This window comes from Danio rerio, chromosome 4, assembly GCF_049306965.1.
Source record: "Danio rerio strain Tuebingen ecotype United States chromosome 4, GRCz12tu, whole genome shotgun sequence".
Lineage (NCBI taxonomy): Eukaryota > Metazoa > Chordata > Actinopteri > Cypriniformes > Danionidae > Danio > Danio rerio.
The window spans coordinates 70,780,079-70,806,321 of record NC_133179.1 but is presented as its reverse complement, the minus strand read 5'-3'; the positions used below and the strand labels follow the sequence as shown (position 1 = coordinate 70,806,321).

The following is a 26,243-nucleotide window of genomic DNA, read 5'->3' as shown; positions in this document are numbered from 1 at the left end:
CCGCTGTGGTAGCCCCGGACTAATAAAGAGACTAAGCCGAAAAGATAATGAATGATGAATGAATGAATGAAGGTTTAAGTAGGGGTTTGGTTTAAAGGTTCTTTGGCTATATTTTGTTGTATAGTCTGTAGGGGTGTAACGATTTATAGTTGTACGATTTATTGCGATGCAAAAATGTCACAATATGCATCGTGGCGTTATGACGATTTGATTACGATATGCTGTCCGTTTTCTCTTATTAGTTGAGCTGTTTGCACGTGAGCTACGTTCCGCCTGCTGTCGCACGTGAGTTCAGATTGCAGCAGCAGTAATGTTAGCAGACCAAGATGAGTGGAGATGAAATAGAGGATGACCCATCCTCTCAAAATCAGACGTCTGGCAACATTTCGGTTGTACAGTCATTGCTTTAGACTCGTCCGCTTTTTGACACGCATACTGGGTCAAACATCCTAAGTTTTAAAGTCTTCACAGTGATTTACATACTTTGCACAGCGACAGGGATAACTCCTAATGGTGTTGAAAGAGTCACATACTGTATTTATAAGGTGCAATTCACCCTAAAATATCATTCTGTCTTCATATAATCATGTATTGGTGGACTCAAAATCACACATGACATGAGCTGACCGTGAGCTGTTACTACAGAGGGCGGACTTTGATAGACGCGCGCGTATGGCAAGCCGTTTTAGCATTTAAACCTTTGTTCTGACTATCCATAAATATGTTTAGAGATATCTCTAATTATATTTTGACTAGTCATAATTATAATTCGACTAGTCAGAATGACAATTAGAGATATCTGCAATTACAATTGTAGTAGTACGAAATCAGATTGGAGATATCTGCAAATATATTGTGACTAGTCATATTCCTCCATTGACTGCCATTGGAAAATATTTGCAGGTATCTCTAAATGAGTTTTGACTAGTCACAATTGTAATTAGAGATATCTCTGAATGAATTTAATTAAATATGAATTAAATACCTGGAAATGTGGATTTTTTTTTTTTTGCACACACAAAAAATGCAAGTGACCAAGCAAAGCCTTAAGCTCTAACTGTTAAATTCAATTGAATAGAAAGCTTATTTTTTTTGCACCTTTACTTAAATTGTTCCTTAATTTTGTCTCTGTCATTTCAATAATATTTTTAAGAAGTTTTTCAATTGTTTTATTTTCCAGACACAGGCCTGTTTAATTTAGTTTCTTAAAGAAGGTTCGGTTTAACAAGTTGAAACAAAAGAAATACATAAAAAATAGTTTACTTGGTAAAATTTGCATTTCAGTTTAATTTTCAATTTTTATTCCAAATATCGTGATACATATCGAATCGTGAACATTATATCGTGATACACATCGTATCGTGAGCTGAGTGTATCGTTACACCCCTACAAGTCTGGTGTATCATGGTATTTATATATATATATATATATATATAATTTTTTATTTATTTATCTATTTTTCTTTATTATAATTTGTGATGTAATATTATAGTTTATTTATGTATTTATATATATTTTTTTGTAATTTGATCAAAGCTATAGACTAGATGTGAATGTGTATACATGTATTCATGTGTATATATGAACGATTGTGTATGTATACATATGCATGTATGTATATGTTGGCATATATGCGAGAGGAGATCATGTGATCCGGAAGTGTATAAAAAGGAGCACCTGATTGTGATGAACATTGTCTGATGAAGAGCCGGGTGGCTCGAAACGGTACACGCTCTGTGTCAGCCTTTATTAATTTAACAAATTTGTGTTTTTGGAGCCTTGGTGTTGCCGCCTTTGATTTACATTTACTATAGTTTTGGAACCATGCCATAGTAAAGTGCAATATACTATATATACCACAGTGTTTACAACACTTTGTGAACGAATCCAATAGAATAATGTAGATTTAACTGCAGTGAACAGATATACTGTAATGTAGCGTACTTTAATTTTTAACTACAGTACGCTGTGGTGTATTATATTTTAGTTTAGTTCATTTGTTTGCAGGGTCAATGCACACTAATAAACGTTACTTTAAATGTGCCAGAATTAGCCAGGAATTCATCTTCATTTTCATGTACACTTAGTACAGTATGATGAGTTTGTTTACACTGCCGTAGTTGTACTATCATAGCAGTTACAGAATTACCACAACAGATTAATTCAAGTACTTTACTATAGTATTGTTCAAAATCACTTACTCTTCAGTGTTTGGACTCGCAGCAGTGAATATTAAAACATATTAAACGGATTCACACTGTTTCAATTTACTATAATCTTCTATGTGAAGCTGCGTAGACACAATCTACAATGTAAAAGCGCAATACAAGTTAAGGTGATTACTTTACATTACTATAGTATTGTTTTAATGAGCAAGATTCACTGACCTGTCGCTCTTCATGGACACACAGAGTTCAGATTACATTTTGCTTCTGGATTCAACTGAAATAAAACATCAAGTGTGATCAGAATACTAGTTAGACATCGCAATTCGGAATATTTCAATTCAGTTGTTTTACTGACGTAATTTACCGAAAGATAGGCTACTAATCGGAACCCTTTGTGAATTAAAACTCTAATAAAATGCCTGTTTTAAATACGAGGATATATATAAGGTTGTGTTAGCGTTAATGTGCAATAGTGATTATTATCAATTGGACAAAACGTCCAAAACTACTTAAATAAAAAAATCTAGCAAATATACGCTAATAATAATAACTGCTAGTAGCTGCTAAAAAAAAGTAAAGGTAAATCTAGCTACACAGTAAAACCCGATGAGTAAAGTTACTCAAACTGTTTGAGGAAACCGATTGCAGCAAACCATACAACTCTGTTCAGTAAACTTTACAACTATGACTATAGAGAGTCATATACACATATATTATTTGTGTTGATCATTTGTGTTGACGGCGCAGTAGGTAGTGCCTCACAGCAAGAAGGTCCCTGGGTTGCTGGTTCGAGCCTTGGCTGGGTCAGTTGGCGTTTCTGTGTGGAGTTTGCATGTTCTCCCTGCGTTCGCGTGGGTTTCCTCCGGGTGCTCCGGTTTCCCCCCACAGTCCAAAGTACAGGTGAATTGGGTAGGCTAAATTGTCTGTAGTGTATGAGTGTGTGTGGATGTTTCCCAGAGATGGGTTGCGGCTGGAAGGGCATCCGCTGCGTAAAAATAAAAAAATGTGCTGGATAAGTTGGTGGTTCATTCCGCTGTTAATCATCCTGGATTAATAAAGGGACTGAGCTGAAAGGTAAATGAATGAATGCATTTGTGTTGTGGGTAGCGCTGTTACCTCACAGCAGGAAGGTCGCTGGTTCGAGCCATTTTCAAAATGGGGTGTACTCAGTTATGCTGAGCACTGGATATGTTTCATGTGTTCTTCCCTATTTCCTTAATGATTCTCTCACAGTTTGAATAAGATTTGTCAAATTATTATTGCTCTTTGACCTCTGACTCATGATATGTGATATATGTGATTAATTTCCTCCGTGATTTTGCACCATTGTTGCATAACGTTAACATAACCGTACGTTCACACCGAAAGCGGCGAGAGCGTCAAAGTAGCCGGAAGTCATTCATTTTCAATGAGAGCCGGCGGCGATACGCGGCGATAAGCGGCGAGGATCAGCGCGGCGCGTCTTCGCCGGCGTGAGCGTCGAGGAGAGTTGAAATGAAGTCAACTTTATGGTAATGAGCTATGACGCGGTTCGGCGGCAAGCAATCAGAATGAAGACGTCCATCGCTTGATAGCAGTTCAGAGAACACAGACCTGTGAACTTTGGTTCCGACCACAGTTGTTCCCAAGGGTTTGATTATTGCGGTCGCCGGATTTCCAATTATTTACAATTTTTTCCTACAGGAACATACTTTAAATAAGTTACTGGCGAGTTACTGATGTTCATTAATGTTATATATTTATCTTAAAAAAGCGGGAATCTCACGCGATGTGACAGTACAAAACAGTACGTTACTGCTGCTTCAGGATATTTCAGACATATGGACACATATTGGATAAATAGAGCAAAGCCACACGCAACTTGATCTTCCATTGTTGTATGCATTTGATAAGAAGTGCGCAACATTTTCACGCTAGAAACATCTTTTATGCAGGAATGTAACTGATATGATGCAACGGCTCCTTTAAATATGAGATCAATGTAGCGAGTTTTGACGCTCTCGCCGCAGGAGCTGAAGGCAGAGAGCGTTGTCGCCAAGGCGTCCAGAGCGACCTTGGACGCTCTCGCCGCTTTCGGTGTGAACGTACGGTAAGGCAACAACATAAAATATTTTTGGTTAAACCAAAAACAACAAACAATAAAAAGTTCCTAAAAAATCACATAGAATCATTTTAGTCATTTACCATTAAAATATGTGCAGTGCAGTAGAGCAGAGGTTCTCAAAGTGGGGGTCGGGACCCCCTGAGGGGTCGCGGGACAATGTAGGGGGGTCGCCTGGTGATTTAATAAATCAATAAATTTTTATTAAACCTTAAGACTTACTGTATTTTATCAATAACCTACTAAAGAGAAAAAATAGTCGTTTATAGTTACTATAAACACTGTAAACCCTAATGCTGTAACTAATTAATTGAATTGAGTTCTATTAACTTAAATCATTAAAATTCGTTTATCTTAATTAACCTTGATGAGTATTTAGAACTTTTTCTTATTTTTGAGTTTGAAAAAATTTAATCTTTCAAGTACGGTGAACAATTCTGCTGGGTTTAATTTATACAAAATGTCTCTTTAAAGTTTCATTAACTCAAAATCTGTCAGCCCAGTGATTTTGCGTCTGACGTCATCCAGGTTCACGTACGTGCTCATGCTTCATTCGTTTTTTTCAAGATGGCGGATCGGCATCGCTTCACACTATAGTAAGTAAAATATTTACAAATCCAATATTAAATGTATGTTTTAATTAATATAATCACAGTAACAGTTCAATGTAATGTAGAGTTAATCAGGGTGCGTTTACATGTCGTACATTACAGAAAACATGTTTAGCCTCACTTGTTGCTAACTAACGTTAACATTACTGTTTAAAAAGTTAGAATGAGTGCAATGTTAGCGTTAGTTGTAATGTGTTAACTCTGAATTTAACAGAGTGTGATAAAGACAAAAATATTTAAAATCTGCAGATTACATTTTTCAAAAAAATTTAAATCTTGGCGCGAGTATGCCTTTTCTCAGCCTGTGCTGAAGTTGTCATGGAGACGCGCGCTCTCACAACCGCATGTCATGGCGCTGCGCTGAACTCCATCCAGTATGTGAATGTGGTATTATCTTCGCGATCTGTAGGCACTTCAGAAACGAAAGGCGCAAGAAACGTAACGTTAATCATAACTCAAATGATCTCCGCCTAAACCCTAAACGGTATTTTCTGATGACGCGCAAAAACGTAGTCTCAAAACTTAACTCTGTCACACGCAGCTTGTTGCTTGCTGATCCATGTATGAGGATAGCCTGACGGAGAACATTTAAGCTGCGCTCCTCACCTGAGCAGGTACAGAGCAGAGCTTCAATTTACACTTCCACATTGAGGTAAAGTTGGTTTTATATTCATACATTCATTTAGTAACAACTTGTGACTCGCTCCATAAATTGTTTACCATGGTACTTTGTCTATTCGTTCTGAAATCACATGCAAGTATGACATGAAAACAACATTACACTAAATGCACTGTTTTTTTGACTGAACAATGTTGTACTTTGAAAGTCATTGGCTGCTAATATGATTTCACCATTAAGAATATGCAAAAATTACCTTTCTGAAATTATATTATTAAGGAGAAAGTCTGAATGTGTAAATATAAAACTAACTTTACCTCAATCACCAGCACTGATCAACAGTTTATATTTCCTAGCGCTTAAGACGACATCTCTGCATATCAATGATTACCTGATTAATGCGATCAGTTAAATGAGTTTAAATGTCATTTAGGTCAAATGTATTTTAAAGGTATGATAAAAGTTTTTTTTTTCAATCTATTTTTTAAAATGTCTACTCTGGAGAGAATATAAACAGCCTAAAAAACAAAGTATGCATATCTATATCACATTAATACAAAATTATGTTATTAAATAAAATAATAACAAAACAAAATATTTAAGACGTGGTAAACAAGACATAGTTTTCTGATGTGCAAATTTTGTAGCTTAAAATATATTTATATCTTAAAAATATAAATATTTTAGTCTATATTTTTACATCATTAGACAATAAGGTAAGTTTTGTTATTTCTAGCTTTTAAAATCAGGCCTTAAATTTCTTTGTCGTCCTATTCTGTTTTAGAAATTTCAATACTGTTCAAATTAAATCTGTGTTCATCGAATCAAAGCAACTAACATGATAATCAGCTCTATTGCTAACCGTTTTGGAGGTTAACGTTAGACATCATGCAATTGTACTACTCTCAGCTAAATGACACTGTGACTTTTTGTACATACAGAATTGTAGGTCGGGTGTTGCTGACTACAGATAGGTTCTTAAATGGAGGCATGTGAAAGGTGGGTAAAATATTTATTTTGTACTACTATGCCTGGCATATCCAGATAAAATAAATATTACAGTGTATTTATCAATGATACTTTTGCAGCAAGGAAAGTGAAACTTCAGCTAGACCTTGAGTTCAGTTTACAACATGAAGCTCCTGCTTTCAACATCTGATCAACACCTGATTTTCATCTGAGGTAAAAAATAGATAAGTAAATGAAACATAATAATAATATTAATACATTTTTTCTAGAATTGTATATTTTGTGGTGTGGGTTTGTTTTATGAAATTCTCTCTTGTTTCTTTTTGCTGTTTGCAGAGTACCAACATGTTACAAATGAGAATTTTCCCCACAAATTCTTTGCACAACTGGACCACCACCTATTTAATTTGATGACAATTTCAAGGCAAACAGCATCCAAAACTGGCAAGACAGCAGATTCCCTGGCTAATCTTTTAAAGGTTTATGATGAGCAGGTATGTTTGGGGTCACGTGTTAAAGTATACATTAAAATATAATTTGAATTTTTTTTTTTTTTTTTAATTTTTTAAAAAATTGATTCTTGATTTCCAGGAACTGCATGATGTCAGTTCATGACGGACTACTCTTATCAGAGGTCTTTTGGTCTTGCTGCGTGAGCGTGACTTAAGATTCTTTAGGAACACCCTGGTAAGACTTCATTCATTCTTTTCACAATTAGGCATGTTTAATGAAAAGATGAAAGTTTTGAAAACTTTTACTTAATAACATATTTGTAATCACGAATAGTTGATGAATCATATAATATTGGCTCAGTCATTGTGATACTGTCCTTACATTAATATCCTTGAATTATATTTTTAGATTGATAATCCTGCTGACTGAAGATGCTTTATTGGCCCTGCATTCACTGAGGGTCTCTGTTGTCCTGAAGAATGAATTGGACACCACCCACAGCACACTTCCAGACCTTTCTTGTCTTGTATGGATTAATGTATGCTCTTCACATAATATATAGTAAAGGACTTTGAACTTGTGCAAAAACTTTTGCTTGGCATGGATGATGGAAAATAAAAAGTCTCGTAGCATGGAAACCTTAAAGAATGAGTTAATGTAGAGCTTTTTTTTTTTTTTACCTAATAAAGACTGTCTCTGGGGTAGTAACTTCAAAACATTTATTTACCTTTAATTGGTAAGTATGCATTTTATTATATATAGGGATAGTTTGTCCAAATGTAAAATTCTGTCATTTACTAACTCTTCACTTGTCCCAAACCTGCTTGAATTTCTTGCTTCTGTTGAACACAAAAGTTAAGTAAAGCTGACAACCTGTAACCACTGACTTTCTAATAGGAAAACAAATACTGTGAAAATCGGTGGTTACAGGTCTCAGCTTTTTTTTTTTTTTTTTTGGTCAAAAATAACCTTTTAAGTGTTCAACAGAAGAAAGAAACTCAAACAGGTTTGGAATAAGTAAATGACAGAATCATAGTTCAACCAAGACTGAATATATATATATATATATATATATATATATTGTAACGAGCGATCACATGCCACGTCGCCCTGGTCGCTAATTTCACCCAGCTGGACCATCATCAAGCCAGGATTTCTCACAGCTGGACGGCATCACGCGGAGAGGCATATAAGCCCAACCTACGCCAGGAGAAGATGAGCTTCATTCTCTCAATGACTGCCTGTGCTAATGCTTGTCTCTTTGTCTCTCCATAGCGGACTCCAGCTCGTGACGATCCTTCACCCGACTACTCACTGTTCTTCACCTACTTCCCGGAGCACCAGAGCACCTCACCTTAAAGAAGAGCACCTTTTACACCACCCACACTTTGTAAATAAAGCACCCTCCGGGAACTTGTCTGTAAACTCATCCTACTGTGTCGCTGTTTTCCCTCTGCCTCGCTACAATATATATATATATATATATATATATATATATATATATATATATATATATATATATATAAAATCTGCTCTCCGTTAAACAGAAATTGGGGGAAAAAATAAATGGGGGCGAATAATTCTGACTTCAACTATATATATACAGTTTCTGTGTAGTTTACACTAAACGAGTCACTTCATAGAATGTGCACTTATTATTTTTTTAACGAATGCCTTAAGACTAAGTTTTACACTTATTAATGTATTATTAAATTTTATCAAACTTATAGTTGTTTTTTCTTGAGGCTCTTATGTCTGATATCATATTTACATTGTGGGTAATTTTTATTTATTTCAGAATAGTGTTCATTTTCAATCTCTTTATGTCTAATAGTTTTTATCGTTTTAAGACATTTGTAATTGCATAGGAGACAAATTTGAAAGTACTGTTGGACATTTTTTCTTTAAAAATAAATGTCTAAAATGGTATTGTCTGTGTGTTTTAAATTACAGATTTATTTTGACAGATTTATGGGGTTTAAAGATTAAAATAATGGCTAATTTTATTTGTGAAACTGACTATGGAGAAGTTAATTTTAAAAAAATGCTATCAAAATGTATGAGCTGGGTGACTAAGTATGTAAAGGTGAGATAAATAATTAAAAATAAGTTAATTGCTATTAAAATGTATGAGCTGGGTGATTTAAGTATTTAAAGTTGAAAGAAATTAAAGCAATTAAGTTAATTGGTATTAAAATGTATGAGCTGGGTGACTAAGTATTTAAAGTTTGGAAAAATTAAAACAATTAAGTTAATTGCAATTAAAACGTATAAGCTGAGTAACTTGGGTATTTTAAGTTAGGTGAAGTGTCTTGCATGAGTACAACAAACTCAAAACTTAATGTTTCTGTTTACTTAAAATAGATAATTTCATAACTTAAAAAATTTGACGTAACTGATTACCTCAAATTTTTTGAGTTTTGTCAACTTATTCGGGATTACAGTGAACTATATAGTTACTATAGTAGCTTATAGTTACTAGTTCTATTGGATTGCGACTTCTCTAGTAATTACATTATACTAAAGGCACAGCAATACTTTCAGATGCAGTAGATTGATTTTATAACACCAGGTTAAACTTTCTAGCCCATTTACAGCACTGACATACATAAAAAACAAAAACAAAAAATAGACTTGGGTCTATTGGTGTGTGTGCGTCATTGCATACAAGGTTTCTGTATTTATAACCACCACCTCAGAGAAAATTGGGGGTCACGAGTCACTGGCTTTGTCATTTTGGGGGTCGCGGGCTGAAAAGTTTGGGAACCCCTGAAGTAGAGGGTTGAGTTCAGTTATCAAATCACAAAGAGTTCCAAACAATTAATTAAGTCCAAACTACATCTACTCAAATGGTTTGGTGTTGCTTCGAGTATTAGAGTTAACACAAAAATATAATTCATTCATTCATAACTCATTCGTATTGAGTTTTGCTTGTTATAATCAATTCATGAGTTGGGGTAACTCGTTTTCATTACGTGACCTGTGAAAAAAATATAAGCTTAACTTTAAAAAAAAAGAAGTGCTGTAGTAATCCTGTCCTATTTAGCTGTGTTGGTGTTACCACACAAAAAACAACAGAAAAAAACACAGACTTCATCTAATGGTAAATTCTTGTGATATTGTACTGCAGAAAGTGCTGTAGTAATCCTGTCATATTTAGCTTTGCTCATTTTTTGTGTGGTAAATTTATGTTGTACTGCTGAAATACCTCAGGACATTTTTGTGAGGGAACTTATTTGATTTTTCGAACATTTTTCAAAATACAAGTCGAACAAATCTATAACACAAACCTGTCCGTGTACGTATCTGTTATAACATGGACGCCAATTTCTAGTATACACTATGGTTATAATTAGCAAAAACATTATCCTAATTACGCCGAGGAGAAAACTACTAATCAAATGACAGACAAACTCTTAAACTAACACTCACCTGTCTGGCTATCTGTTGACAGATCTAAGATTCTTCATCATCATGCTCCATCCGGAGAAAATAGCCGAAGGGAAGATTATTACAGCGTTAAAACGATTCGGGTTTACATTAAAAGCGCCAAAAACAGCCGGTGATACTTTCGCCTCAGAACATCACAGGTCCGGTTTGACCGGTTTGACTACAGGTAATTGTCAAAAACGCGCCGGTTACGCGAATCATACGAGGAAATACAACATGATGACGATAAATAATTAAAAAGTCATAGGTCTTACAGTAATATAATTAATAGGTAATTATATAACATGTTAATTAATAAACTACAGGACTAACATAATGTTAACATATAATATTAACAATATAAACTAATATTGTTGGACAGACACGGTATAGTTTTAGCTTGTCAGTCAGGAGCATATTACTGCAGATTTTACTTTGATCTTTGTGTGTGTGTGTGTGTGTGTGTGCGCGCGCGCGTGTCACGTGTGTGTTCATTATGAAAAGAACCAAAAATAAGCACAGACCTGACGCATCGGCAACTGATCGTTCATTTAAGATATTTGACTTAAGTTTGTCTGGGCAAGGAAATTAGCCATAAAGAAGTTGATGAAAATGAAGCCGTTTTGTGTTTTGTTTGTGACAAGTGCATAATATTAGCCAACATTTTTTTTTTTTTTTTTTTTTGTACATGAAAAAGATGAAAAAGATGACTGCTTGATTTCTGCCTGGACCTAAGCAATCATAGAAAAAAAAACATTTCAGTTTTATTATTAATTTATATATGATTATAATAATAATAATTCATTTATTATTCTTATTATTATTGTTATTATTATTATAACTTATTTTGCCAGGAAAGACACATTGAGATTAAAAATCAATTACAAGTTTTATAACCATTATATGATTTAAAAAAAAATAATTCAAAATATATATGCATGAGCTTTCAGTGATTTTAATGTGACTTTGATTTTGGTTTGTTTACATGATGACATCATCAATCCGCGCCGCGGGTCTGTTGAGAGTTGGCTGAACAGGTTTGTGTTTTTAAGCATTGAGTGTTTAAAATGTCTTCAGTTTTTACTATAACCTTACATACGAATTTATATCTGTTTTAATACACTGGCATTCTTTATCGTCGCATTTTGTGAATATAGTGCATGAGAGAAATGTAAGTACCAGCTCTGAACACTGTGAAATTGGGAACTGGAAAACAATGAAAGTCATTTTGAAAGAGATGAACGAGTTTTTCTGAAAACCACAGTCAATTTAAACCAAATGCATGCTTTAAAAATGACCATTCACTCGTTAGATTACTCAGTAACTTAATCTAATACTCAAGAGACATTGAGATACTGAAGTTCTGTAACAGAATCCCAGCAAACATGTTACTTTGGGGCCCATAACGGGCCCATGTAGGCAGCACGCTGTGGGCCCAGATACCGGCGTGAAATGTGGGGCACGTGTGGGACCCACACTGTGGGGCAGGTGTGGGGCCCCTGTGGGACAGCCCAAAAGTGTGGGCTGACTGTGGGCTATCCCACACTAATCAGAGTGGGTTATCCCACAGTCAGCCCACACTTTTGGGCTGTCCCAAAGGGGGCCCGCACGTGCCCCACATTTCACCCCGGTATCTGGGCCCACAGTGGCATGAAGTGTGGGGCATGTGTGGGCCCACTTTGAGAAAAATGAACACACTTTGAAAAGTGTGGGCTGACTGTGGGATAACCCGCTCTGATTAGTGTGGGATAGCCCACAGTCGGCCCACACTTTTGGGCTGTCCCAAAGGGGCCCCACAGTCAGCCCACACCATTGGGCCCACAGTGGGCTGCTCGCAATCATCCTGTCTGAGCCACTGAGTCTGGTTCTACTTTGTACATACAGAAAACCATTATACAGTGCATTTTTAGAACAGTTTTACTTGACAAAAAACTTGGTCATGTTAGTAAATATTTATTTACAGAGTTTGATAACAAAAAATGAACAACTGTATGATATTGAAACAGAATTATATTTTATACAAAATCAAACATGAATAAACACACAAAAGAAAACACAATTTTTTAACTCCAAAAAATTTCATTAAAAGTAAGTCCCTTCTGAGTTTTGGCCCTTCCTTGGCACCCACCATCTCTGTCTCTTGACTTTCTTAACCATGATTTTATTGTTGCTTCTACCTGGCAAGCTGTTCCTTTGCTGATTTTTGTTACAGCGTCTGAGAAATAAAACAATTGAAATACAAATGTTAAAATCAATGTGTTATTTAGGTTCAATGGACCCTTTTCACAATTCTGAGTTATACTTATGGCAGAATACAACAACATGTTTGCATTTTATTTTGCTCCAATAACCAAAGGAAAGCTCAGTGATGGTGTTATCAATACTTTAAAAAAAAGCAACAAAAAAAAAAAATATATATATATATATAAAAAAAAATTATAATAATAATAGTGTGAGACTGATAATAGCAACCAGAGGAGAGAACAACATCAAATTTACTGTCCTGCCCATAGGCACTGCATTAGAAACACCTGACATAAGAAATCTTTTTTTTTTCTTTGTAGTTTGACGCACATATGACATAATACAAAGTATAACTTTAGAAGTGTACATACATTTTTTAAAAATCTAAAATAAAAAGAACTAAAGATTTAAGATGCTGATCCCCATTAAACACATCATAACCTTTTTGTGAAAAGGGTCCATGTACTCTTACAAAAAAAATTATTCTTAAGTATACTATTAGTATATTCATTTTAAACTGCAATTAAGAAACTATGAAGTATATTCAGTATACAGCAGAATAAAACTATAGTGGTTTGGTGAAAGTGTACTCACTTTGTACCTCAAGGAAGTGTGTGTGTGTGTGTGTGTGTATCTATTACTGTGTGTGGAGTTGTAATGGTTAAGTGCAATAGTCAAGTTCTGAGCATATAATAGAGTACAGAAACTAAATATTTACAACAAGTATTATAAAAGTATACTACTCAGGAGTTCACTTGCCATACAAATGAAAAATGTCATTGTGTAATTTTCAAGTAGTACACTTACAATTATACTAGTAGTTAAAATATAACGTATATCACATCTATTGAATCTGAGATTAGATTTTCTTTTAAGGGTTGTTTATGTTTCTAAATTGTTAATACTCAGACCAAAAATGTTATGAATATGAAAAAGATGTGCTTGGCAGGCTTTGAAATTAGAAAAATTGAAATAAAGTTATAAACTTATATTATTATTTGTGGTTGTTACAAAGCCCCTGGCGTTGTAAAAAGCCTCCAGGATAATGAAAAGTGTTTCAGTCTTTAAAAATTTGTGGCCAAGTAAATGTTACTTACGTAACTGTTTCTACTGTTCTTACTGTACATGATTAGTAATTTTTCCTTCAGATTTCCTTTTTAACCTTCTGTTACAGAGGGTTATAATATAGAAACATTACATACTCTACCTTTAAATGCTTTGCAGATCAGCATGCTCCTAATGACCTTTTTATCTGGTCAGAGCCCTTCTAGCAGTTGCTGGGCTAGTGTGGTGTCAGCACAGTATCATACATCTGCTCTGCATCTCTGGGACAGCTCTGTGTAATCCAAACGTAAACAATTCTGTAACAGTCGTTGTAACCCTCGTCTTAAACCAAAAGTGTATTTATACAATCAATAGTGATATTATTATCGTTTTTAACAACTTAAATACAAAAACATAAAACAAAAACATAAAAACAAAAACATATGGAGCCCTATAGTTAACTTTGCAGTTATCATATAACACACACGGCCGCTAACTGCCGTTTTGATACAATGTCAGCAAACAGATACAATCTTCACTACTAATTAACACTTTAACTGCACGTTACCTTACTAAACTTGTAAACACACTTGAGTAACATGTTATCTTAACATTTCATCAATTTTGTGAAAGGATTTACCCACCTAAAAGATGAGACGGCTGCGTTGTTGTTCAAAATCAAGGCGCTCTAGTAATGACACTCTTGCGGTTCACCGTTACCATAGCAACCCTGTAAACAAACCATCCCGGTCCCACCCACTCTCCACTCATGATATTTCATATAAATACAGCTTTAGATGAATCATGAAGAAAATTAACAAAGAGAAGCAGATTTTATTATAAATACTTTTTTTTATTATAAAAGAAAAAAACATACATATAACCGTGTGACTAACCATTCAGGGTGTCACACTTTCCCCAAGAAAATAATTGCTCTAGTTATGATTTTTTTTTCACACTTAAGGACACTTTTTTAAACACTTTTGGTGTCAAAATTGTCTAAAAAAGTGGACAATAAACATATTTTGGGTGGCTCAATTGGCTACCCCACATGGGGGCCACATGTGTTTTTCTGTTGGATTGTCCTGCCCACACTGTCCCACAGTAAACCCACACTTACCCACATAGGGTCCACACTGTGATCATATGTGATCAAGATTATATATAAAACTATCATTTCTGAATGATTTTCTCTCAGCAGCAAGGCAGTTTTAGTCCTTCACACTATTTTGACCAAAATGAAAATGATTTATTGTAATTTTTATATACAAGCTAAATATGAAATTTAACTTAAATTTACCCACAAAATACAAGTTGGGGCCACAAAGGGAAAATCCATTGGGCCCCGCTTGGGCTGACCTATATGGGGCCCACATGGGTTTTTCTGTGGGCAAGCCCACTGTGGGATTGCCCACAGAAAACCCACATTGGGCCCCAAAGGGTAAAATCCATTGGGTCCCAAATAGGCTGACCCAAATGGGACCCACATGGGTTTTTCTGTGGGCAAGCCCACTGTGGGATTGCCCACAGAAAACCAACATTGGGGCCCCAAAGGGCAACATCCATTGGGCCCCACATGGGCTGACCCATTGGGGCCCACATGGGTTTTTCTGTGGGCAAACCCACTGTGGGCTTGCCCACAGAAAAACCCATGTGGGTCCCAAAGGGGAAAATATTTTGGGGGCCTGCATGGGCTACCCCACATGGGGCCCACATGTGTTTTTCTGTGGGATTGTCTTGCCCACACTGTCCCACAGTAAACCCACACTTACCCACAGTGGGCCCACACTGGCATGTTTGCTGGGATACGATTGGCGCTGTTTCAAGCTTCATAAGCTTGAAGTTAATCTAATTAAAACATAGCCTAAAGTGGACAAAACAACTAGTACATTTCTACAAGTGATACAATAAATGTGTTTAATAAATGGACCAAACTTTAGGTGATTACTTCACTGATAATCGTCTGTGAAGAAGCGAAAAGCAAAAGAATCGCTGAGTCAAGAGTGAGAGTGAAGTGATCGGTTTAAAAGATTCACTGAGTCAAAACTGTTGGACAAAGCAAGTAAAGTCGTTACAGTTTAATGTGATTGACCAAACACAGCTTGCTAACTATGTTTTAGCAAAGCACACCGCATATATTCAATCTGTGAACCATTTACACGGGTTTTGTTAAACGAAAGTAATGATTTGTTTAAGATTGATTCAATAGAATCACCTGTTCGCGTCGACTCGGATCATGGTCTCTCATCATCACCGCGCCGACATGTCGAATAAAGCACACAAAGCTATTAACGTTCATTCGATATTGTTTACTAATGCAAACCCTAATGTGGTTATGTTTTGGTTCCCAAAATGTTTTTAAGTTTAGTTTTGCTATTTTCCTAACGGAAAAGAACGTTATTGTAAAGTTTGGGGAACATTCTCCTCACGATTTTAACACCACTCTAACATAATAACAGTCTATTTCCCCAAAACTAGCCTTCAAACATCTTTACTCTGGTATAATTTACCTGTTGTACATCGGTATAATCCAGCAGCATATTCAGGACTATACGCAATCTTGATAATATACATCTTGATTTGATCTTTTTTAGGCTAATGAATTAAATAAAACAACTATGAAAAAACAAATTCACAGGATTTAATAATACTTGTCAATATGTGAAAGCTTTATTTTTTTACTGAGTACATACGATTCCTCAACATAATGACTTCAACACAGCTTCAGGTTTTTAAAACATGAAGTTCATTCATAGACATTTAAAATGATTAATTAATGAATATATAAATGCTTCATGGATGTTTAGTTTAATAAATGGACCAAACTTTAGGTGATTACTTCACTGATAATCGTCTGTGGAGAAGCGAAAAGCAAAAGAATCGCTGAGTGATAGTGAAGGGCTTAAAAGATTCACTGAGTCAAAACTGTTGGACAAAGCAAGTAAAGTCGTTACAGTTTAATGTGATTGACCAAACACAGCTCGCTAACTATGTTTTAGCAAAGCACACCGCATATATTCCAATCTGTGAACCATTTACACGGGTTTTGTTAAACGAAAGTAATGATTTGTTTAGGATTGATTCAATAGAATCACCTGTTCGCGTCGACTCGGATCATGGTCTCTCATCATCACCGCGCCAACATTTTCGAACAAATAAACAAAACACTTAAAGTTCACCTGTAAAGCACACAAAGCTATAGTCTAACTTTCATTAGTATTGGATCTGTTTATTAAGGCAAACTCCAATAACAATTCTTGGCTAGATTTTGGTCCCCAAAATGTTTTTAAGTTTAATTTTTTGTTTATTTTTTCTTAATGGAAATAGAACATTATTGTAAGGTTTGGGGAACATTTTGCTATCGGTTTACGTCGTTCGAACATAATAACAGTCTATTCCTAATACCCAGAACTTTCCAAAACCCCAAAACTAGCCTTCAAGACATCTTAAATCAAACATCTTTACTCTGGTATCATTTACCTGTTGTACATCCGTATTATCCAGCACATTCAGGACTATACGCAATCGATAAACCTTGATAATCAGCAATATACATCTTGATTTGATCTTTTTTAGGCTAATGAATTAAATAAAACAACTATAAAAACCAAGTTCACAGGATTTAATAATACTTGTCAATATGTGAAAGCTTTATTTTTACTGAGTACATACGATTCCTCAACATAATGACTTCAACACAGCCTCAGGTTTTTAAAACATGAAGTTCATTCGTAGACATTTAAAAATGATTAATTAATTAATATATAAATGCTTTATGGATGTTTAGTTTAATAAATGGACCAAACTTTAGGTGATTACTTCACTGAAAATCGTCTGTGGAGAAGCGAAAAGCAAAAGAATCGCTGAGTCAAGAGTGAGAGTGAAGTGATCGGTTTAAAAGAATCACTGAGTCAAAACTGTTGGACAAAGCAAGTAAAGTCGTTACAGTTTAATGTGATTGACCAAACACAGCTCGCTAACTATGTTTTAGCAAAGCACACCGCATATATTCCAATCTGTGAACCATTTACACGGGTTTTGTTAAACGAAAGTAATGATTTGTTTAAGATTGATTCAATAGAATCACCTGTTCGCGTCGACTCGGATCATGGTCTCTCATCATCACCAAACATTTTCGAACAAAAAACAAAACACTTATGAAGTTCATTCATAGACTTTTAAAAATGATTAATTAATTAATATTTAAATGCTTTATGGATGTTCAGTTTTCACCACTCAATTTTACTCAAAATACAGAACTGTGGAGTTTACCAGGACATGCTTTTCTTTCTGTCAGTGGTGTAAAGTAACTAATTACAAATACTCAAATGACTGTAATTGAGTAGTTTTTCTCAGTAATTGTAGTTTACTGAGTAGTTTTATAAATGTGTTCTTTTACTCTCACTTAAGTACATTTTTAGTGCTGTATCGGTACTTTTACTCCACTACTTTCCTTCAGCCTGCAGTCACTACTTTATTTTCTCTTGTCTATGGGGATTAGACAAATCAGTCCTGTGATTCCCGTCCAATCAAATCACACCTAAAAAGGAAAATTGCATCATAATGAACTACCTCAAGACGCGGGCAATTTATAATTGCAGCAAACTGTTTGGAAGCATTAAAAGTGTTCAAGTAATGTCCAAAATCTTTACACGCATTGACCCAGACGCATGTCACTGATGAGGAGATGACGGATGTTTACTTTATGATGACCGAAATGGCCTTAAACACCCAGCAGACACAAGACGTCAGATTGACGTTGTACCCTAACGTCGTGGGGTTTTTGCATTTTGTTTGGAAATGAAAATCGGGTTGACGACAGAACTCAACGTCAATGTCCAACCTAAAACCGTCCAAATAACAACGTCTAAGGATGTTGAAGTCGTGTGGAGATTACCACGATGACGTCTATCAGATGTTGGATTTTGGTTGCCATACCTGAAGACAAAAAATGTCAGTATTTGACGTCAATATGATGTTGGTTAAGATGTTGGCTCGACGTTGGATTTTGGTCACTTTCTAACAACCTAAAATCAACCAAATACCAACGTCATTTGACATCTTTGTTGGACATCTAAATAATGTTGTCCTTAGACCCTGACTAGACATTGAATTTTGGTCACCTGACATCACAACCTAAATCTAACCTAATATTAACGTCTTATGACGTTGTGTGCCTGCTGGGCTAATAACTTAATGCACTACAGAATGTTACGTGTACACACACATGCACAAATTACACGTAAACGCATCAGCTTTCTACAGTGAAATACTCACTATACACTACTCTTGAGTACTTTTGAAAGGTTTACTTTGTACTCATACTCTGAGTAATATTTACAACAGGTACTTTTACTCTACTTGCACTACATTTGTAGGCAAGTAGTGGTAATTTTACTTGAGTATGATTTTTCAGTACTCCTTCCACCACTGCTTTCTGTTTGGTCGGTAAACCAGGGCTTTCACATCATGTTAGGTCTGCCAAAGTCAACTCGAAATCAAAAATATAATATCTGCAAGTTATTATTCATTAAAAAGTTTGAGAAACGATGGTAATTTGGAGAAGCGTGCACGGAAATTAAAAATAGAATAAAACCACAGTTTTACGATTTGTTGGATTTATAAAAAATGTGAAGCAGCCATTTTTTAAAAGAATTTAAAATTGAAATCTATTTATCTTTGAATTAGGGACCAGAGATCATTCAGTTTACATCTAGTTAGTCAGTTATGTGATTACCTACGATGTCCTGCTCCTACTGGCTAGGCTTCAGGGGTTAACAGGATAAGGAAAACCCGGATGACACATTTCAGATGGAAGTTTTGTTGTGGGTAAAAAAAAATAAATGTTAAAGAACAAGATTTAAACTAGCCTTTAGATTTGATCGTCAATCTCCTGTTGTGACTAAATCAGTTTTGGCCATTTAAACAATTATTTTTCATGAGTCCAACATCTAGCTGTGCAAAAAAAAAAAAACTTTGTCGTAAGAGAAGTCATCTTTCGCTACTGTATTGTTATTAGGCAGAGAAAACATTTGACAAGTAACCTTAATACTAAATCTTGGAGCTTATTCTTGAATGAAAGCATGACCAATGTAAAAAAACTGTGAAGCATCAAAAGCGGACCATATTAAAAATCAATTTGAATACTATTTTGGCTGTTGATGTCATCCATAAAGAGAGGCTAGAAAAATGTTGAAGCTCTAAATTATTATCATTATTATTCTTATTACTATTAAAATGACCGAATTCCGACTGAGGAAAGTGTAATGTGCTGGGCTGGCTCGTTTGTAATTTGCCTGATAAATTACAATAGGCCACAGTTTTTAATTTACTTTTTTTCCTATTGATAATATAATGTCATAAACAGTATTTTAAAAATAAATATTTTTTTCATATTTCTTTATTCTAACTATTTAGGAAATATTTTTGGTACACCAAAAAGGTGGTTATGATGATCATCCGACAAGCTAATCCAGCTAAAATAGTGCTCAAAATGGCTATGGGTCTGTATCTGAGAAAACATTTATTTATAAATGAAATATTTACATCAAATATGAATTTTATATATATATATATATATATATATATATATATATATATATATATATATATATATATATATATATATATATATATATACAGTTGAAGTCAGAATTATAAGACCACTTGTTTATTTTCCCCCCAATTTCTGTTTAACGGAGAGCAGATTTTTTTCAGCACATTTCTAATCATAATAGTTTTAATAACTCATCCCTAATAACTGATTTATTTTATCTTTGCCATAATGACAGTAAATAATATTTGACTAGATATTCTTCAAGTCACTTCTATACAGCTTAAAGTGGCATTTAAAGGCTTAACTAGGTTAATTAGGTTAACTAGGCAGGTTAGGGTAATTAGGCAAGTTATTGTATAATGATGGTTTGTTCTGTAGACTATCGAGAAACAAATATAGCTTAAAAGGGCTAATAATTATGTCCCTAAAATGCTGTTTAAAAAAATTAAAAACTGTATTCAGTCTAGCCGAAATAAAACAAATAAGACTTTCTCCAGAAGAAAAAATATTATCAGACATACTGTGAAAATCTCCTTGCTCTGTTCAACATCATTTGGAAAATATTTTTAAAAAAGAAGAAAAAAATGTGAAGGGGGCTAATAATTCTGACTTCAACTGTATGCATTATCTCAATATTTATACACAGTGAATACTCACACATTATGTAAATACAAAGTTTTACTTTGGATGCGATGAAGCCAGAGGGTTTATTAACCGTTAAATATTGTCATTTTTGAAGTTACAGAAAGTCCAAAGGGACGGAAGAACTGGTGAATCCTTGTGACAAGCTGTTATAAAGATGTCATTTATTAAAGAGGAGAGTGAAGACGTGAAGATCGATGAAGAATTTACAGTCAAACAGGAAGATGCTCAGGAACAAACAGGTTGGTTTACCCAAACTCTTCCATTTGATATATATATATATATATATATATATATATATATATATATATATATATATATATATATATATATATATATATCGACGGGAATAATAATTTCTTCAGAATTATTAGCCCCCCTGTTTATTTTTTTTCCCAATTTCTGTTAAATTTTCTTCAACACATTTCTGAACATAATAGTTTTAATAACTCATCTCTAATAACTGATATATTTTTATCTTTGCCATGATGACAGTAAATAATATTAGACTATTCTTCAAGACACTTCTATACAGCTTAAAGTGACATTTAAAGGTTTATTTAGGTTAATTAGGGTAACTAGGCAGGTTAGGGTAATTAGGCAAGTTATTGTATAACGATGGTTTGTTCTGTAGACTATAGAAAAATATAGCTTAAAGGGCCATGACACCCCTCACTTTCGGTTAAAGTCTACTTCAGAATTTTTTCAAAAGATGCATGATTAATGGGCGTGGAGCTCCGCGAGCATAGGGCAGGAGTGGGCGTGGCCAGCAGGGGAGAACGTGAGCGAACGTAGTTAGCTCACAAAATGAGACAAAACGTGAGAAGACGCATGAGTTTATAGTTTACAAAGTTAAAATGCAAAGAAATGAACAGTGATTTAATGCCCTGCTACATTTGTTATTCGTAATTTCATTTACACATAACCACAATTTATATCATTATAAAGATAAGTGTGTTCATGTAAACACTATAAATGAGGATTCTCCCTCAATCCCCGTATCCAGCAGACTCAGTGCAGCAGGTCTCCTGACCTGTCTATTTTAACCATTGGTCCTGCTGGTAATCTGGAGGATTTAGGCAAACACAGCAGCACAGTGATGTGTCTGAATGTGAACGAACTCCTGATAAAAGACAGCGTCCGCCATTCTCTAATTCTCGTGCTGCTCTCCCGACAAAAATGCTAGCCGCAAACACAGCTTTGCTGTATGATCGGCCCTGACAAGATCGCGGGGGAAAACATGCAACAAACCCAGTGGATCATGGAAACAAACGCATATGAGCCTTCATGAACGGCTAAATACTGTGTGCCCGTGGGTCCGTGACACAGCTCGGGCTTGACTCTGGCAGGTCTCATGAATAATTAAGCAGCCGGCTCTTCTCATAGGATAAGAAAACTCCGCTATAAATAATAATGAGAAACCGACGCGTCATCATTGCACTTGCAGTTCTGCGCTACGTCGCCGATTTTGATCCGCCCTAAAAATCATTTTAAAACCGGAAGCTGAAATTAGCTGACAAAAGCTCAAAATTATCCAGTTTTCCCCACAATTAAAGCTGACAGGTGCTAACATTGTCTTAACTGATGCTCAACACACACAAATCTGTTAATTTATAAAAAAAAAGTTATCCAGGGTGTCCTGAACCTTTAAAGTGGCTAATAATATTGACATTAAAATGGTGTTTAAAAAATTAAAAACTACTTTTATTCTAGCTGAAATAAAACAAATAAGACTTTCTCCAGAAGTAAAAAATATTATCAGACACACTGTGAAAATTTCCTTGCTCTGTTAAACATCATTTGGGAAATATTAAAAAAATAAAATGAAAGGGGGGCATAGTATGTCTAAAATTAATGAAGATTAATAAAACAAACAAATGGACAAAGTGAACAGAAGGCACACACACACTTACTGTATATACACACACTCATGATACAGACCCCAATAATATCATTTATCCATATTCCTTTTTGAGCCACAGTATTATTAATACAGCTTCTTCTATTGATGCACCTTAAGGTAAATATTAAATCATCAGTGGCTCCAATCAACTTACAATAATTTAGTGGCTGCTATTTATTTATTTATATATATTTATTTATTGAACATTGTGAACTTGCGCAAATACATTTAAATTAATAATATCAACAGCAAAATCATATTGGGGTGGCCAGAGTTTAAACGGGGGTGGCCTTGGCCCTTTGAGGGCAGCCACAATGCCAACGCAGGCTCATTCTGAAAACGTAGCCCTACAGACATTTCTGGAGACTGCAAATTATGTCGCCAGAAGTATGTATGGCTGCATTTCGTTTTTAAAATGAACGATATGGGTCAGTATGACGCCGTTCCTTTTCGCGCTTACCACCTGACTGCTTACTTCCATATGGACGGCTTTCCGGCTCTTACCAGTTTGTCCAGTGGCTTGCCATGTATGTCAGTGGACTTGAGGCGCAAAGAGGAGTTGACCACGACGATGGCGTTTGAGTCTAGCGAAGATTGATTCCAGAAACAAGACAAAAACAATAGACAAAAAATAATAAACAAGTAAATACCAGGGTGAGAATGTGGTAAAATCTGAAAACATGATAAAAATCAGACGAGGGCTTTTCTTTTTTTCTTTATTGCTTTTTAAAACTGTGGATTAGGGAAGGAGGAGGGTGGGTCAGTCGGTCATTCAGTCAGTCGACAGTGGCCTCCGGTGGATTTACGTGACAACAGCAGTTGTGAATAGCACTCGCGAGAGAAATTTTACATCTGAAAGAGCAAACACAGCGGCCTCTGGTGGATTCGCGAAAACAAAAACTGCAAAAAAACGTAGCTCCTGGGACGTATTTGGCGCTCTCCAGAAGTGTACATAGAAGTACGTTTTCAGAATGAGCCTGTGTTGCACAATGCTGAAGTGGTCCTCGGTGAAAATTAGTTTTACACATTTGAAGTCTGTTGATTTGTGTGACATTATACTGAGGTGATGTTGCATTTGTCTTTTGTGACGTAGACCTGATGGTGCCAAAAACGGAGAATCCAGAACTTAATGAAGCGGAAGAGATTAGTCGGAAGGAGAAACGTCGTGAATCTACAACTGGAGAAAAACAGAGTGCAAAGAAAACCTCACAGAAAAGAGCTCGAAAAAAAGCAGCTAGAAGTGGCATCACCTGCCAACAGTGCGGAAAAACCTTCTATCGAAACGCAAACCTGAGAGTCCACATGAGAATCCACAATGGGGAAAAGCCGTACACCTGCTCTGACTGCGGAAAGAGTTTCTATCAACAGGTAAACCTCAAAGTCCACATGAGAACACACACCGGAGAGCTGCCGTTTGCTTGCCAACAGTGCGAGAAGAGATTTAATGAAAAGGGAAGCCTTAAAAGTCACATGAGAATTCACTCCGGAGAGAAGCCTTACTCCTGCCCTCAGTGCGGAAAGAGCTTCAATCGAAAAGGAAACGTCAAGATTCACATGAAAGGTCACACTGGAGAAAGGCCTTACAGCTGCCCCCAGTGCGGAAGGAGCTTCATCCAGAAGAAAGATCTGAATTGCCACATGAGGAATCACACTGGGGAAAGCCCTTACGCCTGTAAACTGTGTAGGAAGAGTTTCGCACAAAAGGTGCATCTTGAGGCTCATGTGCGGATCCACACCGGAGAGAAGCCCTTCATATGTAGTCAATGCGGAAAGCGTTTTGCGCAGAAGGGAACCCTGAACACCCACATGAGGAGTCACTCCGGTGAATGTCCGTACACCTGCAACCTGTGTGCCAAGAACTTCACGCGGAAAGAAAGTCTTGTAACTCACATGAGAATTCACACGGGGGAAAGGCCGTTCATATGCGGTCAGTGTGGAAAGTGCTTCACACATAAAGGAAACCTTAACGGCCACATGAGGACTCATGCTCAAGAAAGACTTTAGTCCTGCCATTCTTGTAGGACAGACAAGAAAAGGAGCACAAGGCTATTATTGAAAGAGTTTCATAGGAAAGCTTTATAAAGCTAATAGATTTGGTCCTTGATTCTGATGCGCTGATTCCAGCAGTGCGCTGGAAGTTAACAAGAAATATTTTTATTCTTTCATTCATTCATTTTCTGCCGCTTTTCCGGGGCCGGGTCGCGGGGACAGCAATCTTAGGAGAGAACCCCAACTTCCCTCTCCCCAGACACTTTCTCCAGCTCCTTCAGGGGGATCCCGAGGTGTTCCTAGGCCAGCCGAGAGACATAGTCCCTCCAGTGTGTCATGGGTCTTCCTCAAGGCCTCCTTCCGGTGGGACATGCCTGGAACACCTCCCTAGGTAGATGTTCAGGAGGCATTCGAAACAGATGCTGAGCCACCTCAGCTTCTGTCGCTGTAGAGTAGCAGCGGCTCTAATCCGAGCTCCACCTGGGTGACAGAGCTCCTCACCCTATCCATAAGGGAGCGCCCTGCCACCCTGCGAAGGAAACTCATTTCGGCTGCTTGTATCAGAGATCTTGTTCTTTCGGTAATAACCCAAAGCTCATGACCCTAGGTGAGAGCAGGAACGTAGATTGACAGATAAATCGAGAGCTTTGCCTTTCGGCCCAGTTCCTTCTTTACCACAACAGACCGATACATTGACTGCATTACTGCTGCCACTGCAGTGATCCACCTGTCAATCTCACGCTCCTCCACCTGGGGTAAGGACTTTCCTCCAACCTGGAGATGGCAAACCACCTTTTTCAGGTGGAGCACCATGGCCTCAGACTTGGAGGTGCTCATTCTCATCCCAGCCGCATAACACTCGGCCGTGTTTGATGAGGTCAACAGAACAACATCGTCTGCGAATAACAGAGATGAAATCCTGTGGTCCCCAAACCGAACCTCCTCCAGCCCAAGGCTGCGCCTTGAAATTCTGTCCATAAAAGTTGTGATAATATTTATTAAATGACTTATTATTTATATTTTGTTAACGCCTACCCCTACCCTAAACCCAACCATAACGGTAGTTATATTATTATTATTTTTTAAATTGTATTTTATTAACGCCTACCCCTGCACCCTATCCCTGAACCTACCCCTCACAGTAATTAAAAAAATATGAATTAATGTTGTACAGTGTCACAAAAATGATGCTTTATTGATGTGAGTAACCACAGCTGGATCTAGGCAAGGGTCAGTATAATATTCTGATGGTATAAGATATCACGGTTTCAAGGAATTGGGATTACTGCTCGAAAATATATTCTTTTTAAATGTCTCGTTAAAAAACAACTTTTCCCCCCATTGAACATAATATAATTTATTTTGAGAAACATTTAAAATATTTTAGAACAGTAAACATCCCAGCAGGCACAAGACATCAACATGATGTCAAATTGATGTTGTACCCTAACGTCGTGTGGATGTTGCATTTTGTTTGTAATTAAAAATCGGGTGGACGTCAGATTCCAACGTCAG

At 36.1% G+C, this 26,243-nt stretch overlaps 2 protein-coding genes and 2 long non-coding RNA genes across 12 annotated transcripts in view; 2 read left to right on the top strand and 2 right to left on the bottom strand.

The window, feature by feature from the left end:
* Positions 1-10,520, bottom strand: part of LOC100150280 (protein NLRC3-like) — a 30,740-nt gene extending 20,220 nt beyond the window's left edge. For 5 of the 6 annotated variants that reach the window (XR_012402497.1, XR_012402498.1, XM_021475299.3 and 2 more), the window contains exons 1-2: positions 10,354-10,520; positions 2,388-2,442 (exon numbers count right to left, since the gene is read on the bottom strand). Coding sequence is in view for 2 of the 6 variants with exons in the window: in XM_073948321.1 (XP_073804422.1) it covers positions 2,388-2,401 (14 nt within the window). In the remaining 4 variants the exon portion in view is untranslated. The remainder of the gene's footprint in view (positions 1-2,387; positions 2,443-10,353) is intronic. The other variant, XM_073948320.1, reaches the window with a different exon arrangement.
* Positions 6,803-7,559, top strand: LOC141381867 (uncharacterized). Of its 2 annotated transcripts, none has more exons than XR_012402726.1 (3): positions 6,803-6,962; positions 7,060-7,155; positions 7,330-7,559. It is a non-coding gene; the product is annotated as an uncharacterized lncRNA (long non-coding RNA). The 2 variants fall into 2 exon arrangements; XR_012402727.1 differs by having other exon boundaries at positions 6,956-6,986.
* Positions 10,521-11,333: 813 nt separating the features above from the next.
* LOC100536348 (uncharacterized) lies at positions 11,334-25,897 on the top strand. Of its 3 annotated transcripts, none has more exons than XM_017355825.4 (3): positions 11,334-11,387; positions 20,940-21,078; positions 23,833-25,897. In XM_017355825.4, exons 2-3 carry the CDS (start codon positions 20,994-20,996, stop codon positions 24,741-24,743), a joined length of 996 nt encoding a protein of 331 aa, XP_017211314.2. In that variant the 5' UTR covers positions 11,334-11,387; positions 20,940-20,993; the 3' UTR covers positions 24,744-25,897. The 3 variants fall into 3 exon arrangements, with proteins under 3 accessions (XP_017211314.2, XP_003201694.2, XP_073804929.1); XM_003201646.7 differs by having other exon boundaries at positions 20,934-21,078; XM_073948828.1 differs by having other exon boundaries at positions 11,334-11,521; positions 20,934-21,078.
* LOC101886811 (uncharacterized) lies at positions 12,251-14,350 on the bottom strand. Its single transcript, XR_012402746.1, has 3 exons — positions 14,283-14,350; positions 13,802-13,930; positions 12,251-12,565 (listed from the first exon to the last, which is right to left on the bottom strand). It is a non-coding gene; the product is annotated as an uncharacterized lncRNA (long non-coding RNA).
* Positions 25,898-26,243: the final 346 nt, after the last annotated feature.